Raw genomic sequence first — 15,690 nt, 5'->3', positions numbered from 1 at the left:
CGAGAAGTGGGGCACTGGCGAGAACTGGTGATTCCACCCTAGTATCGGAAATTTTGTGTTGATAGTTCTAATGGAAATTGCAGATTGACTTTCTGGTAACACTAATCCCGCAAATTAACGGTGCCATGATGAATATTTTTGCGCCAAAAAGACATAATAGAAAGAAAAACTCTCATATAAAAATAAATTGTCTTCTTGGTATCTTTCTCAAAAGATGGATAGCTCGGTTCACTAAACACTCTTTAACTTGAATCTTCCGGAAATATGAAGAAATTTAAAGAAAATATCATTTCAAATTACACAAACATCCTAAATCGCACGCAATTCAACTCGAGAGAGAGATAGAGACACAAATAACTCACTTGACAAACGTCTGGCGGCGCTGCGGTTGCAAAAAATCTCTGAAATGCGACGAAATATTTTCTTCTCTATTTTATCCTTATTAGCAGGTCTTGTATCTTCTCGTAATACGCACTTTAGTATTCCTTATTAATCAAAATAGTATTGTACAAAAGGGTTTTTCTCAAACCTATTCTGAATTTTGGGACACCTAAGAAGAATATGAGCCTTAAGCTCAAAATTTCTTCCCAATGTTTTTGTTGTAATATCGACAATTATTCACAATTAACCAAAATAACTGTAATCAACTACAGTAGACTCTCGCTTATCCGTGAGAGCGGGACCAAAATGTCATACGGATTTTGAGAGTGATACCCATCAAATTGTTTGAAATCCAACGATTTTTTTGTTTACATTGAAAATTTATAGGGTGAATCCTGACCTGACTGAATCCGACAGTCTCTCTAAACATGCGTACTATCCAAAAATGTTACAGTTAGTAAGAATTACAGTAGATAGAGCACATTTGTTTAACAAAAAATACCCAAAACGGGAACAATGTCATCAACATTTTGAAATTTCAACTGCCTCACGGATTTTTTTATGTCACCCGGAAAAAGAGTCCACGGATAAGCGAGAGTCTACTGTAAATTATAACAAGGATTTTTTTTGTGAAAATGACTTAACTTTAAGGAATTAAGCAATTTTCACATTAAAAACCTCTCATTTTCTCTACGTGAATTTTCGCGGCATTTCGAAGAATCCCAACTGGCACCACCAAATTCACTTCGGCTTTTATTTTAGCTCAGGCCTGTATCTAAAGTATTTGTTAAATAATCATTAAGGTATGCCCAATTGAAAAGTGATCTTAATTATTTTTAGACATTTTTCATTTGACATTTGAGCTTCAGCTAACTTTATGACAGAATTCTCCATCATTCCAAAAGGCATTCGATCATCAAAATTGGTTTTAACACTTTAAAACCCGAGTCAAAAAATCACGTAAAATACCAAATTGGCATAAAATGCCAGTGTAGATATTCTCCACAAAAAACCAAATTTTCAAGTTTCTTGTTCCGTAAGACTTCTACAGCAGTTCGAGGACTCGTAAATTATTTTTTGAATAAATATTTTCCCAATTTTCTTGTCAATTTTATATAAATTTTGTGAAAATGGACAAAAAATGCCAAAGTGAATTTTTACAGATTTTCGTAGAAAAAAGCCAATTTCTATTGAATTTCCTTTTTCTTAGCAATTTGGTAAGGATCTTAGAACACATATCTATATATTTTCCTGTAAAATTTTCAAATTCTCATATATAATTTGCGCTTTTTGTTTAATAAAATTTTATGAGAAGTTCCAGTAGGAATTCGGAAAAGAAAAATAAGACGTAAAGTGAATTTTCACCTTATTTTTCTCTGTAGTACCACTTTACAATAATTTTAGGTCTTATATTACTTAATTTTTAATAATTATTTTTACTTTTTCAGGTATTTTTTAAGATTTTTTCGAATCGTGACAAAATTCAAAAAATATGGTAACATTTTTAGGTTATGTAGAATAAACCACTCAAATGTCCATTTCGTATACAAACTCCATATAAAAAAAAGGTGGCATTTCACGCCAATTTGGTATTCTACGCCCATTTTTTGGTTTTTTTCCCAATTTTTTAAATAATAAAAAAGTTATCAACTATTTTTTTGGACTAAATGAAAGCTAATTAAATTCTCTACACATTCTTACTACACGCTTACTGGGCGGCGGAGGCGTGACTCTGTGTGGGATATGTTCATTTCAGTGGAATATTTTCCCCGTAAGATATATTTTTAAAATTTGCGTGCTTAAGTCCTTTTTCACTCGCAGTGGTTATTTTCAGTCTCGTAGACTGAAGAGATCTCGCACAGGGTTAGTAGCAGAGTTCCCTAGACCCAAGACCGAAAGATTTAAACGTTCTTTTGTATACTCTGGTCCGAATCTGTTCAATGAGCTGCCACATTCTATCCGAAACTCTGTATGGAAGCCTACTTTCGTGCGGGATGTCAAGGGATATTACAGAGATTGTGTTGCATTGGAGTACCAGGCTTCTGCCTGTTGAGGTTACGGGGCCACTCTCTCGATTGTCTCCCTGTCGATGCTTCTGCCTGCGAGAGCTACAGGGCCACTGTCTTGGTTGCCTCCCGACCGGGGGTGTCCGTTAGAAAAACTCAAAATTAAGTTATGTTTGAACGGGGCGGAGAATCCTGGCTGGTAACAATATTTTTATTAACCCATCCTCCCAGAGTTGCGGCCCTAAGCTATGGGGTTTTTCTCTTCCGAACTTGCCGGTCTCTTTTCCCCAATTATTAAGCAAATTGTGAAGTGGCTGGCTTGCGATTTTTGGGGATTCTCCGCTGCGGGGTACACCCTTGATGGGGTGGCTGGTGGTCAGGGTCCTGTTCCCTCTTGGGCAGTTGCTTTGACTTTGCTCCCATTCTAACTCATAAGTTCCACTACTGCGCGCGGGTCTCACTCGGTTCCCTCTCCGAATTTTTGCATGGCTCCCCTTGTTTATGGTGTTTTTTTTGTTTTCCTATTAAGTTACTTTTATTTTATTTTATTTAAATTTAAATGTAATTAATTAATTTCAATTTTAATGATTTTAATCCTTCATAAAGACCCAGACAAAACGTGTTCTTTTCGAACCTCGTCTGGGTCTCTAAACTCCCCTCCACTGTCCTCAATGTACAGTTCAAAACGAAATTGTTAAAAAAAAAAAACTTCAGTCATTTTTAATGATGGGGTTTTTATTATGAGAGTTCCATAAATTTTCAGCTTATACAACCTATGAAAGAGGATTTCCACCGTTTGCCTCTGGAGGTTGGTCACCAACGCTAAGACGGCGGTGGACGCAATACTGTACATTGTAGATATTTTTCTGGAGAGTGAATAAATAATAATAATAATAATAATAACATTCGTGTTATCACTTTAGTATAATATTGAATAGAATTCCTACTATGAAGCTCTAAACTTAAAATTGGAGTAAAATGCCACTTTGGGTTTTAAAGTGTTAAATAGATTATTATGGAAGACCTTCCACATCCACAGGTTTCCACCTCAGTGTACACTACTTCCAAGCTAATATCTTCCCCTTGAACGTATTTCAATATTTTTTGAAGAAAATTTTGAAAATAATTTTGATGTTGCTTGTGCAGTGTGTGTCCCGCTTTAAACAACTTCTGCTTCTGCCATCTAGCGGAGAATTGAGCTGTCAGACGGTGATTTTGTGGCGTCACTTTTTCCACACTAAAAGTGAATTTTCTTTATTTTTCGTGGAAAATTCCTGTGAAATCCAATGTCTCAGCGTTTTCCGCCCTCCTCGGGGGCTCCTGTACCACCCGGCGGGCAGCCTCGCTACCAGCAAGCCCCTCCACCGGGCAGCATGAGACCCTATGCTGGACCAAACTTTCCGGTAAGAAACAGCCTCAAATGTCAGCCCATTCTGTGTCCGGAGGGATAAAAGTGCTCTTTCTGTGTTTATTAGCAGCGTGGGTTTACTCCTCCGCCCCAATTGGGATCTGGCCCACCTCCTGGTGGCCCAATGCACCCTCGAACGCCACAGCCTCCCTTCCAGGGGCCCATGCGTTCAACAATGCCCAGTACTCCGGGTGGGAAGCGCCCACAGGACAGCCGAGTGGGATCCATGGGGAATCCGCAGCAGAAGAGTGAGTATGGACCGTCGAAGAAGAAGAAGAAGCTGGCAGATAAGATTCTGCCGCAGAAAGTCAGGGATTTGGTGCCTGAATCGCAGGCTTATATGGATCTGTTGGCATTTGAGCGAAAGCTCGATGCTACCATCATGCGGAAGCGTCTAGACATCCAGGAGGCCCTGAAGCGTCCCATGAAGCAGAAGCGGAAGCTGAGGATTTTCATTTCGAACACCTTTTACCCGAGTAAGGAGCCAACGGAGGGTTCAGAGCCAGGAGCTGAGGGTACTGTGGCTTCGTGGGAATTGAGAGTTGAAGGACGTTTGCTGGAGGACACCAAGAGTGATCCCAATAAGATCAAGAGGAAATTTTCGTCATTCTTCAAGTCGCTGGTCATTGAACTGGACAAGGAACTGTATGGACCGGATAATCATCTGGTGGAGTGGCATCGTACGCATACCACTCAGGAAACCGATGGATTCCAGGTGAAACGTCCTGGCGATCGCAATGTTCGCTGTACAATTCTCCTGTTGCTGGACTATCAGCCGCTTCAATTTAAACTGGATCCGAGACTTGCTCGACTCCTCGGGGTGCACACTCAGACCCGTCCGGTCATCATCTCAGCCCTGTGGCAGTACATTAAGACGCATAAGCTGCAGGATGCTCATGAGAGGGAATTCATCAATTGTGACAAGTATTTGGAGCAGATTTTCACGTGCTCTCGCATGAAATTCGCAGAAATCCCTCAGCGACTCAATCCCCTTCTCCATCCTCCGGATCCCATTGTCATCAACCACGTGATCTCCGTGGAAGGAGGGGCAGAGAGTAAGCAGACAGCCTGCTATGATATTGATGTGGAAGTCGATGATACCCTGAAGAATCAGATGAATAGCTTCCTCCTAAGTACAGCCAGTCAGCAGGAGATTCAGGGCCTGGACTCAAAGATTCACGAGACCGTAGAGACGATCAATCAGCTCAAGACAAATCGGGAGTTCTTCCTGAGCTTCGCCAAGGATCCACAGACATTCATTCACAAGTGGATCATCAGCCAGACCAGAGATCTCAAGACCATGACGGACGTTGTGGGGAATCCGGAAGAGGAACGCCGAGCAGAGTTCTATTATCAGCCCTGGACTCAGGAAGCAGTCTCAAGGTACTTCTACACGAAGGTCAATCAGAAGAGGGCAGAATTGGAGCAAGCTCTGGGCATTCGCAATTCCTAAAATGGATCTCTTAAAGGGGACGGTAAGTAATTTTTCTAATGACAAATTTAATCAAGAGGCATTTCACTAATCAAAAATGAGTGTCCTGTTTTCGCTTTTATGATTTTATTGTAATGTCCTTTTAAGAAATTCGAACTTTGTCAAATTATCGAAATTATCCAATTTCTTTATAAAAGGGGTGACAAAGCGTACCAGGCTTCGCGAAATGCTCGAACTTGTGACATTGCTACACCTCAAAAGTAACCTCGTATCATTTACTGTTTACCGCTTTTTAACCGATTTATAAATTACTCAAAAGATCCCACAAAAGTAGAATTGATTTCCGGACAATAATTACTTATCGGTTCATAACCGGTTTAGTATAATTATAACAGGGAAAAGTAATAATTATATTAAATTAAATTACCGGCTCACAACAGATTTGACCAGTTTTATAGGCGACTCAAAAAATTACACAAATACCTTAGGGGAAAATATAATTGAATTTCGCATAAAAAGCAGTAATCGGTTATAAATCGGTTCATTACTGGTTCATAACCGATAGGAATCAGTTCAGACATGTCTTTACAGTCTAGTTAACTCCCAAAGCAAGTGGAAAAGAACCTGGGCGGATGGGGAATTGAATTATGCTAAAAAATTGCATCCGTTTTAAAGCTATAACTGCTGGACAGCGCGAGGCGTCTGTGAAATTTACAGAACCTCTTTTTGGTTGGACGTCCAGATAGTTTTTGGTAATTAGCGTTCCTCAACTGTTACCCGGACATAAAGGAGGGATTAACATAACCATCAAATGTGCAAGTATACGCAGAAAACCCTCAACATTTGATTTTCTACATGTTTTGTATGATATTTTCTCATTAATATCACTATGTCCAACTTTCCAAAATTTTGTCCATCTTTTCAAAATGTGTTATTTTTTAATTTCTGTGAATTTTCCGATTATTCGGTTGCAATATTTAATAACAACTGTTAAAATTCTGTTAAAATATTTATCAAAGAATCCCATTATACAAAACAATGGTAAAAAATAATTATTTATTCAGTTTAAAAATGCATTTGAAATTGAATTTTTTCTTAAGTGTCTCGCTCTCCACCATTCACCCTATTTATCATGAAAACAATGACGGTTCCATTTGGAGTAGCGAAAAATTTCCATTTGAAGCAGGTTTTCAATAAGCTTAATTTACCCTATTATATTAACTTCCGCAACAAATTACATTTATTTCACGATAAATTACATTGATAATATTCTCTAAAGTTATTTATCTTAGTTTAAGGGAAAGTGCATTTCACATGAATTCCGTCACATTTATGAAAATATCGCTCAAATTTGAGGAGTGAGAAATGTCATCTATATACCCCCCAAAATGTTCAAATTTGAGGAACTCTAATGTAATTCCAAGATTATACAGTAGAGCCTCGCTATAGTCCATATTTGATTTCAGATTTGACACTTGCGTCGCACTATAGTCCATGTCATTTTTTAAAATTATCAAAGACTTTTAGTATTGAAATTGCTCGACGGCTTTCACTTTCTTTGCGATTGTGATACTTGTCCTCGCTGTCTTAATTATGGATCACAATTATCACAACTAGGGGAAGGTTTTGAAGATTCGTATTAAAAAAAGGAGTTCAAGATTTAAGATTTTTTACTGAATGCCACACACACCGAATCAATTATATCACTATATAAAAAAAATCTATTACTTATTGGGTTCATAATTCTGCCTCACAAAATTCCTGGAAGTCCTTGGATTTTCCTCTACAGGAAAATGAATATGTCTAGCATTTTTTACGAATGTGCCCTGGTTAACTCAGCTTCGTACCACTTTTTCCCACCTCTGTAGGCTTCATTTTCCCCGAAACATGTTCAGTGCATGGATAGAAAAAGATTCCCCAGAAAAACTATGCAAGCCATTGTGAGAAGGCGTCGACCTCGAGGCAGACCTAGGACAAGGTAGCTGAATTAAATTCAGAATCTTGCCTTGGGATCGAACCCGAACATCTTCCTGAAGTGGCGGAGGATCGACAAGCATGGGCTGCTAATTTGGATGTCATGAAAATGGTTTAATATCCCAATTTTCTTGTGAATTTATTCTGTGGAATCTCTGATGAGTCAAATATCCCGAGCGGCGTGCACAGTGTGACCCAAAACAGTGAGGAATTCTCAACTTCGGTGGTCAGTAATTTTGACAGATGTTTTTACGAAACTGCAAAATTCAATTTTCCTGAGCTGCAAGGGTGGTAATTTTTATGAATTTTCCTCCACCCACAAAAACGACCCCGTTCAAGCAAAAGATTTTTACGGCAAATATTAACCCTAATAAACCCTCTATAACTTAGAATAGTTGCTTTTTCGAAAAGACACTTGCAGAGTGCAAAAATTCATAAAATATTACACATCACAATTACGATTTTAGGCCCATTTTTTTTTATTTTTTTTCCTTTTGGACCCTGGAAAGAAGGCCTAGGCTTCCAAGTTTGTCAGGAAATGTGAGATGTAGGACTAGCTTTTAGATTATACGACCATGATAAAATTCATTTAGTAACTTGGAAAAAAATCAACTTTTACGAAGCTGCAACATTACGAAGGTACAAAACCTTCCCCTACTCAATAAAGTTTGCCAAAAATATTAAAATAATTATGACAACATTGCATGTCGCGTACTAAAAAACATAACCTAATTTAAAATCAGTGTTTTGAAATCAACGGTCGATAAATTATGGACTATAGAGATAGAGCGATGGTCTATAGCGGGGCTCTACTGTATTATTTTAAGTGGATTAGTCATAAACGATCCAGATCACTAAACTGTATCACTTTTCTGTCAGTCCATTCAAATCCTTGATATTTTGGTTTAAATACAAAATTTGTATAATTTCACGAATTTGATCCAAAATAACTGAATGGCGTCTGCCAACTTCAGCTCTAAATCGAATTTGCATGCATTCCGAGTTAGCTCACATTAAGAATCTCACCTACATAAGCCGGTTAGGATTATCTGTCCCTTTTGATTTATAATTACGTTAAGTAATTTCTTGACTTAATCCGTAGGTCTGTCCAGTTAATTAGGGTTTCCATAAGAGGTTTAATTATTCGTTGACGATTGCAAAGCTCGTTGTTTATTATTTGGGATAGATATTTTTATTTATTTATTTTTTTTTTTTTGAGAAAATGATGAAAAAAAATCAATTTATAAACTGAAAAAAATCCCTGTTATACGTTTTAAGTGTTTTAGGATTAAAGACTCATCATTCCGTGAGGTCTTCTCTCTAATGATCCAGTAACTCCCTTTTGCTGTAAATATTGCATCTTTTTACACTGTTTCTGCTGATTTGGTTAAATTATTCAATATAGATGCAAGTTCTAATGAGAATCTCCCTGTCAATTATTCAAATTATTTGAGACCTTTGATTCCTCTCGGTGTCGTGTCAAGGATTCTTTTAGAAAATAAAATTCTTATATAATTTTCATTCTTCTTCAAATAATTTATGCGTCTGTCGTAAATTAAATCAATAGACAGCATTTGTCGATTGACTGCGCAATTTTAATAAATTAATAATCGTGTCATTCAATGCAAAAAGCAAATCAACAATAATATTCAACATTTGAGCACAATTTGTACTCGCGCATTATTTATTTGAACAAAATAATCTCACTTTGAAACTTTTACAATAGTTTATCTCATTTTGTTCCAGATTTACATTTTTTCCTGCCCATTCCCCCGATAAATTTTCATCCGCGGAAAAAAAAACAGAGAAATGATAGTGTGAACTTGGTGAGGCATTATCTCGAGGGGAGTTGCAGGAATAATTCCAGAGAAACTCGATAAGGCGTAAGTTTTATCTTCAATTGCAACAAAAATAGTAATATCTCCACATTTTTTTTTTGCAACATTTATAACTATAATCCAACGTAAGAAGAAAGTGAAAAATTAAATAAAGGCGCGTCTACACATTGGGAGCAATTTTCGTCAAAAATTGCGTTTTTTGACAGAAATTTGACGTTTCCCCCAACAACGCTGCAGGGAATTTCCTTCAAAAAAGCAATTTTTGACAGAAATTTGACGTTTCTCCTACAATGCTGCAGGGAATTTCCTTCAAAAAAGCAATTTTTGACAGAAATTTCTCCCAATGTGTAGAGGCCATAAGGGAAACTTTGTGAGGCATTATTATCTCTTTTTTGGGAGTTTGTTATTTGAAGAATGGGAACACTTGCTCGAGACTGGTGCGACTCGTGCAAGTGGCAACGTCCGGGAGCATTGTGAGGATGTGTCTTAGGTAGAGTTGAAGCCTCTGACGACGTTGCTCCACAAAATGAGCCTCCATGTTACCGAAACTTTTCTTTGGCGGAAAATCCAGGCTCCGGACACTTGGATGGGTTTTTTGGAATTGCCGATGGAGTCGATAGAAGTCACTGTAGCGACGGAGGATTGTCCATTCGTCACCTGGTTGATTTGTTGGAATGATGTGGACTTCGTAGAGATAATACTTGCGTGATCCGGATTTTTCGAGGCGAACCCGGGGAACGCTGACTGTAAAAGTTGATCCGGAGACGATGTGACTGGCGCTGAGACCTCGTAGTCGATGATTCTCCAGGCTCAATTCAGCCACTCGGGCTTCGAGGCGCTGACAGCGTTCTTCAGTCTGTTTCAGACGTTCACGGAGTTGTTGGGAATCACTGTGAACGGAGCTGGAGGAGCTGTGAATAGAACTGCTCTTGGAGGTGCTGCGCAGGGAGGAATCATCGAAACTGCCTTCAGATGTTGTGGGTTCCTCTACGACAATTCCCGAATCACTGGGTGGGGTAAAAACTTCTGCTGGTCCTTCCTCTGTGGCTTCTTTCTCAGAGGTACTTTTCACAGCCGGACTCTGGACATTCGGACGTGGCCGGGGGACACTTTCGTGCTTCAGACAGAGACTCGATAGTGTTCCACTTGCCACGGGGCTTATCGAAAGTCCAGCTTCGTCAAATTCAATAACTTGATGCTTTCCATTCTTCCGGATGGGTCGAATTGGTCTGGGAACAGCAATAATAGGTTCAGTTTTCATTTCTCGCCTCGATTGAACATTGAGATCTGGGCTGTCCACGGTGATGGCAAAGAGAATTGAACTGAGTCCAGCTGCTAGATTTGGCAGTAAATTTGTCGATTCCTCATCTCGCATCAGAGCCCAGGATTCATAGTACTGACCAATATTGACATCTGCCAGCCACATGAGAATATACCTCTCCAGGGCACGTTCATTCAATGCTGCCCGGATGAAGGCACGACACTTTCCCCGATCTGTCCAGACGTGCCTCAATGATGAGAATCTCTCCCTCTCATGAGCTGTCATGTGTTGATAGGCAAATGTCCAAAACACCGGAGGTTCCTGATTTACCCCAGACACCAAATCACTCACATTTTTCAGCAATGAACCTGTCCGGAGACCATGGCAGAGGGCGTATTCCCAGCTGTCGCACAATTTCAGTACATTGTGATCATTTTCCGTGGCCAATTCGGTTTTCCCGCCAAAATTCTTCTGGAGCTCCTTCACCACGGACATGAGGTGGTGCAGGAGACTTTTTCTACTTGACTCATAGGTACTCTTGGTCTGGGTCTGCTGAATGAAGCCACTCATCGCCATTGCCTAAAGAAGAAAAACCTTGAGGATAGAAAACGGGCCATTTTCCCACTCAATATCATAGCTAATTGCACAACTTACACTCTATTGTCGTACATAGTCTTCCTGTGAATACTTTCAGCCTCTCTTTGCACTCTCAGCAGCTATCTTTTGATGATTTATTTATCGAAAACTTTCTTTTGTGCAACTTTTTCTCTGTTTTGATTCCTTGCACGCTGTGTCACTCACCCTACAACTCATAGGTAAGGAAAACAATAGGATTTTCCGCAGACGATTCTGTTAACTCTATGGATTTATTTGTGAGGCGTCAAGTCAAGCACAATAATTTATAGGGCTTAGGGAGAAGTGGGGCATCTTTGAAGTTGGGGTTTTCATCTTTACGTAGAAAGGAGCCATATCATAATGTAATTCAGCTTCTCAATCTCTTTACCTAAATTATATAAATAAAGATAAGGCTCAATTTTCATTTAACACTTTAAAACCCGAGCCAAAAAATCACGCAAAATACCAAACTGGCATAAAATGTTAGTGTGCAGATATTCTCAACAAAAAGGTAATTTTTCAATAGTTTTTCGTTCCGTAAGACTTCTACAGCAGTTCTAGGACTCATAAATTCATTTTCCAATTAAATATTTTCCCATTTTCTTGTCATTTTTATATAAATTTTCTGAAAATTGACCAAAAATGCCAAAGTGATTTTTTACAGATTTTCGTACCAAAAAGCACATTTCTATTGAATTTCCTTTTTCCTAGCAATTTGGCAAGGATCTTAGAACCCTTAGAACACATATCTATATAGCAAAGGAGTGCAAGAACCGTTTGAAACCGGAAAAACGTCAAACAGAAATTTGGGTGCAACAAATTAATTTTGACGTTTTTTCGGTTTTAAACGGTTCTTGCACTCCGCTGGTTTACAAGGCGGCGTAAAGTACTGAAACATGCATTGTTGCAGGAAATGTATTTTTTTCAACTAGATACTCAAAACTTTCCGGGAAGTCTCCTGGTTCAATAGACAATGCTTCAAAGCACTTGTACACAAAATTTCTTTTTATTTCGACAAAAAGTGTAAGAATTATAAGGGTGTCAAACCTAAGGTGGCGAAAAGTACTCACCCTACCCTATTTTCCTGTAAAATTTTCAAATTCTCGTAATATAGTTTGCGTTCTTGTTTGGAAATTTTATGTGAAATTCCAACAGGGAATCAAAAAAGAAAAACAAAGCCTAAAAAAGTGAATTTTATTAACCTTATTTTTCTTTACAACCACTCTACAACAATTCTAGGTCTTATATTATTTAATTTTTAACCATCATTTTAACATTTTCACGTATTTTTTGTGAGTTTTTCGAATCGTGACAAATTATGTGCTGCATATTTTCAACTTTGGGGAATTTAAAAAAAAAAAAGAAAACTAACCGAATTTCGCACTTTTTGACTATACCAGGTTTAATTTGATGCCTTTCTGCGTAGTTGAGCAAAGCCCCAGATTTATATGAATTTGATGACTCGAGTACTTCCTTTGTAAGAATATTTATACATAAATAAAAAAATTAAACGCGATTACCATAAGCCGGCCACTTCCTAAGTATCATATATCAAATTTAAGAGTAGATATTGCTTTCCCTCTATAATAATAATATATTCTATATATAAGTATCGTTTTAAGGCATTTTTTCTTAAGAAAAAATAAATTTTAACAGAAAATATGGTCTCCTGGAAAGTTGTCAAGAAGAAACGACTAATACTAATTTAACCATTTAACTGACGATAATTAGAACACCTCAGGGGTAATTTACGAAATATCCAGATCCAGGCAAAATTGACGGGACGGCAAATTGACGGAGACATATCTGGTGCGGCGAAAAGTGAAATAACACTACTTTTCATTCCGTTTTTATTCGCCGAAAAGTAGGCAAAACGCAATTGGCAGGTTATTTATTAAGGAGCGTAGAGTAAAGTGATACAAGTTGGACAATTTGCCGGTACAAGTTAAGCAGGGATTTTTCTAGATAAATACAGTACTAAATTTTTTTAAGCACAAGAAACCAAATTATAAAACTAAAGCATTTAAAATATACAAATAAAAATGAAGTATTAAATTTATCAAGAAGAAAACCCCTGTCCAACTTTTACCACTTTACCCTATTTAAAATTGGAACATAAGAATCATTTTTATAATTTAGGAATTTAAAGCATTCTAAGATAGAGGAAAATTTTCAAATACCAATGTAATTTTTTTATATTTTGGTAAGCTTTGTTGAACATTAAATTGTACAACTATATAGCTTCATATAAAAAAAAAATATTGCAATAATGGTCTAGTGCAAATATAAATGTTTACATTTTAAACCATTTTTTCCAAAAACAATTTGACTTCCTTTTAAATTCTAAGTACAATTTCAATATTGGAAGGTTATAAAATTATTTGGGTTTTAATCAAGATGTCTTCACATAATATTTACTGAGAATTAAAATAAATGTTGTAAGTCTGTAAAGACCAATTACCTCTCAGAAGTAGCATCGAAAATATTGCATTTATTCTAATAATAAAGATTATATTCATTTTGTACATAAACGTGGTAAATGTTATTTCAAACGCTGAAAATATGTTATTTTTTATGAGTGCAGGATCAGGACACATTTTGCAAGAAATTTGCTCAATTTTAAATAGTGCCGCGAGATTTTTGATTGTGAAGGACTGTAGAAAATGTGTAAATCAGTACTTAAAATGTCTTATAAGTCACTTATCTGTTTTGCAGAAGGATCCCCAAAGCCAGAAGAAAGAGTTGTGGGCAAAGGGGCTCATCTCATGCAACGACTCTCATTACAGTCTTGTTGAAAGTCTGTATGAAGTATGAAGTCATACAAATTTGAGATTTCTTCGAATGGCTTTGGAGGAACTTAGCAAATTACTCCCGATACTGAAGCTTCATTTTCGTATAAGTTTATCACTAAATCACTGTACTTATCTTTTTTTGGCCAGAAATAATATTAATTACGAGTAAATAAATTTAATAAAAACAATTTTCTTCAAAAGACTACTTGTTTAAATGCAATGAAATTGAAATTAATGAGCAATTTTATCACTTTAATTTGCTGAATTTAAATTATTTTGAGCAACCACATTTAGGTATGTTATTTTAACATATTTAAACAACTTTTTGTGGACCTAGTATTAGTTTTTATATTAATAAATTTCTATTTTTTGGAAAAATTTGTGTTTTTTTTTAGTTACACCCGCAACGCTTGCCGGTTCTCTAATCTAAGTAAATTATTCGTTGGCATTTTCTGCTAAGCACATTAAAGTTGTTCGAAGCTTGAGTCATCCGAATGTAGCACACCTTCCCCTATTTATTAGGTTCACTGGTATTACTAGGACAATTTGTTAGTATTATATAAAAAAGCGATGTGCGCCCTGCCTCCTGCCTGATATATAATATTAGAAAAATCGACTAAATCTAAAAGAAGTTGGGGGTAGCTAGCAGAAGCAACAGAACAGTTCCAAAGGAATCAATACGACTATAACGGCGTTATCACACTTGCACATTAAAATTTTAATGTAAATCACATTAATTGTCGCTTGTGAGCGTCCAATGTTATTTGTGTCTTTGAGTCACTTAATATTTGGGGTTTTTCTATTTATTAATAAAGAAGTGGACTTAGCTTGCAAAAATAAGTTTAAATTCACCTGAAGCATAAATATTTTTCACATTACAAAATTAAAGAGAGAATCGCATTAATTTTTCGCATTAATGCTATAAATCAATTTATATCAAATTTTGTGGGCCAAGTCTACCTTTTTATCAACAAATAGATCAAATTTTGAATATAAAATGATTCAAACACACAAATTATACATTTGAACTCTCACCAGCGACAATTAATGTGAATCATATTACAGTAGAGTCTCTCAAATCTGAATCTCTCAAATTCGAACGCCGTTTGGATTCAAAACGTCAATTGTGAGGTTATGTTAGAAAGTTCGTATTCTTGGTGAATGAAAATCATATTTATGTGCTTCTTCCTGAATGTTTACATACATTATGGTCGTGTAGAATGAAAAGGAAGTATTTTACCACTAAGGCTTGCGAGAAAGTACGGGAATTTGATTCAAAGTACAATTTAATCTCACACAAATTTCGTTAGTTTTGAAAAAATCGTTCGAATTTGGGAGGTGAGAAATGTCAAAAATACCCCCCGGAGCGTTCGAATTTAGGAGACTCTACTGTAAAATTTTCATGTGCAAGGTGTGCAAGTGTAATAACACATGTTATAGTGGAAATCCTGTATTAATTACAGTTTTTATATCCTTTATATTTATATCTAAAACTTACCATCTTTTTTTATTCTTTTATTTTTTTTTCTTCGGACGCAACAATATCTTTAAATTACTATTTTCTCACATGAAACAACCCATTTCACTTCCAATTCTATAACTGATGCACCGGCCTTTTTTACAAAATCTACACAAGAAAAATTTTCCCGGCATTTTCGATTTCGAAATACACAGTGCTACCAACATTCACATTTTTAAAAACGCGCTGTCCGCGTAGCGGAAATCAAGTGAACTACTGAAATTATGCGTTTCCACGGTAAAGTTTTTGCCAAGAAATCATGCACTACAAAAAAGAAGATTATAAAAGCTGAATAATTGTTTTAAGCTGAAATACATAAATTAATTTTATGTAAGTTCGTGTAATTTGACCATGTAGCACTGAAAAATGATTATACACTGAAAACTTTTGAGAACAATCATTGCTAACTCAGTTTTCAGGATGACTTTTTGAGGCAACTACTGGATTTATATATATTTTTCCTG

General features: G+C 36.7%; 2 protein-coding genes across 3 annotated transcripts; one reads left to right on the top strand and one right to left on the bottom strand.

Annotated features, from left to right (window-relative positions):
* Positions 1-3,567: 3,567 nt before the first annotated feature.
* Positions 3,568-9,405, top strand: LOC129807273 (brahma-associated protein of 60 kDa). Of its 2 annotated transcripts, none has more exons than XM_055856421.1 (3): positions 3,568-3,790; positions 3,863-5,270; positions 8,948-9,405. In XM_055856421.1, the coding sequence occupies exons 1-2, from the start codon at positions 3,674-3,676 to the stop codon at positions 5,246-5,248; spliced, it is 1,503 nt and encodes a 500-aa protein (XP_055712396.1). In that variant the 5' UTR covers positions 3,568-3,673; the 3' UTR covers positions 5,249-5,270; positions 8,948-9,405. The 2 variants fall into 2 exon arrangements, with proteins under 2 accessions (XP_055712396.1, XP_055712397.1); XM_055856422.1 differs by having other exon boundaries at positions 3,573-3,790; positions 3,866-5,270.
* LOC129807274 (sorting nexin-29) lies at positions 8,850-11,123 on the bottom strand. The gene is made up of 2 exons (XM_055856424.1): positions 10,955-11,123; positions 8,850-10,879 (listed from the first exon to the last, which is right to left on the bottom strand). Exon 2 carries the CDS (start codon positions 10,874-10,876, stop codon positions 9,443-9,445), a length of 1,434 nt encoding a protein of 477 aa, XP_055712399.1. The 5' UTR covers positions 10,877-10,879; positions 10,955-11,123; the 3' UTR covers positions 8,850-9,442.
* Positions 11,124-15,690: the final 4,567 nt, after the last annotated feature.

Source organism: Phlebotomus papatasi, chromosome 3 (genome assembly GCF_024763615.1).
Source record: "Phlebotomus papatasi isolate M1 chromosome 3, Ppap_2.1, whole genome shotgun sequence".
NCBI lineage: Eukaryota > Metazoa > Arthropoda > Insecta > Diptera > Psychodidae > Phlebotomus > Phlebotomus papatasi.
Note: the sequence above shows the minus strand (reverse complement) of the source record. Positions and strands in the feature narration are given on the sequence as shown.

Coding starts and splice junctions, on each gene's coding strand:
- LOC129807273 (XM_055856421.1), top strand. CDS start 3,674: ATGTCTCAGCGTTTTCCGCCCTCCTCGGGGGCTCCTGTACCACCCGGC. Junction 3,791..3,862: donor ATGCTGGACCAAACTTTCCG/GTAAGAAACAGC, acceptor TGTGTTTATTAG/CAGCGTGGGTTTACTCCTCC.
- LOC129807274 (XM_055856424.1), bottom strand. CDS start 10,876: ATGGCGATGAGTGGCTTCATTCAGCAGACCCAGACCAAGAGTACCTAT.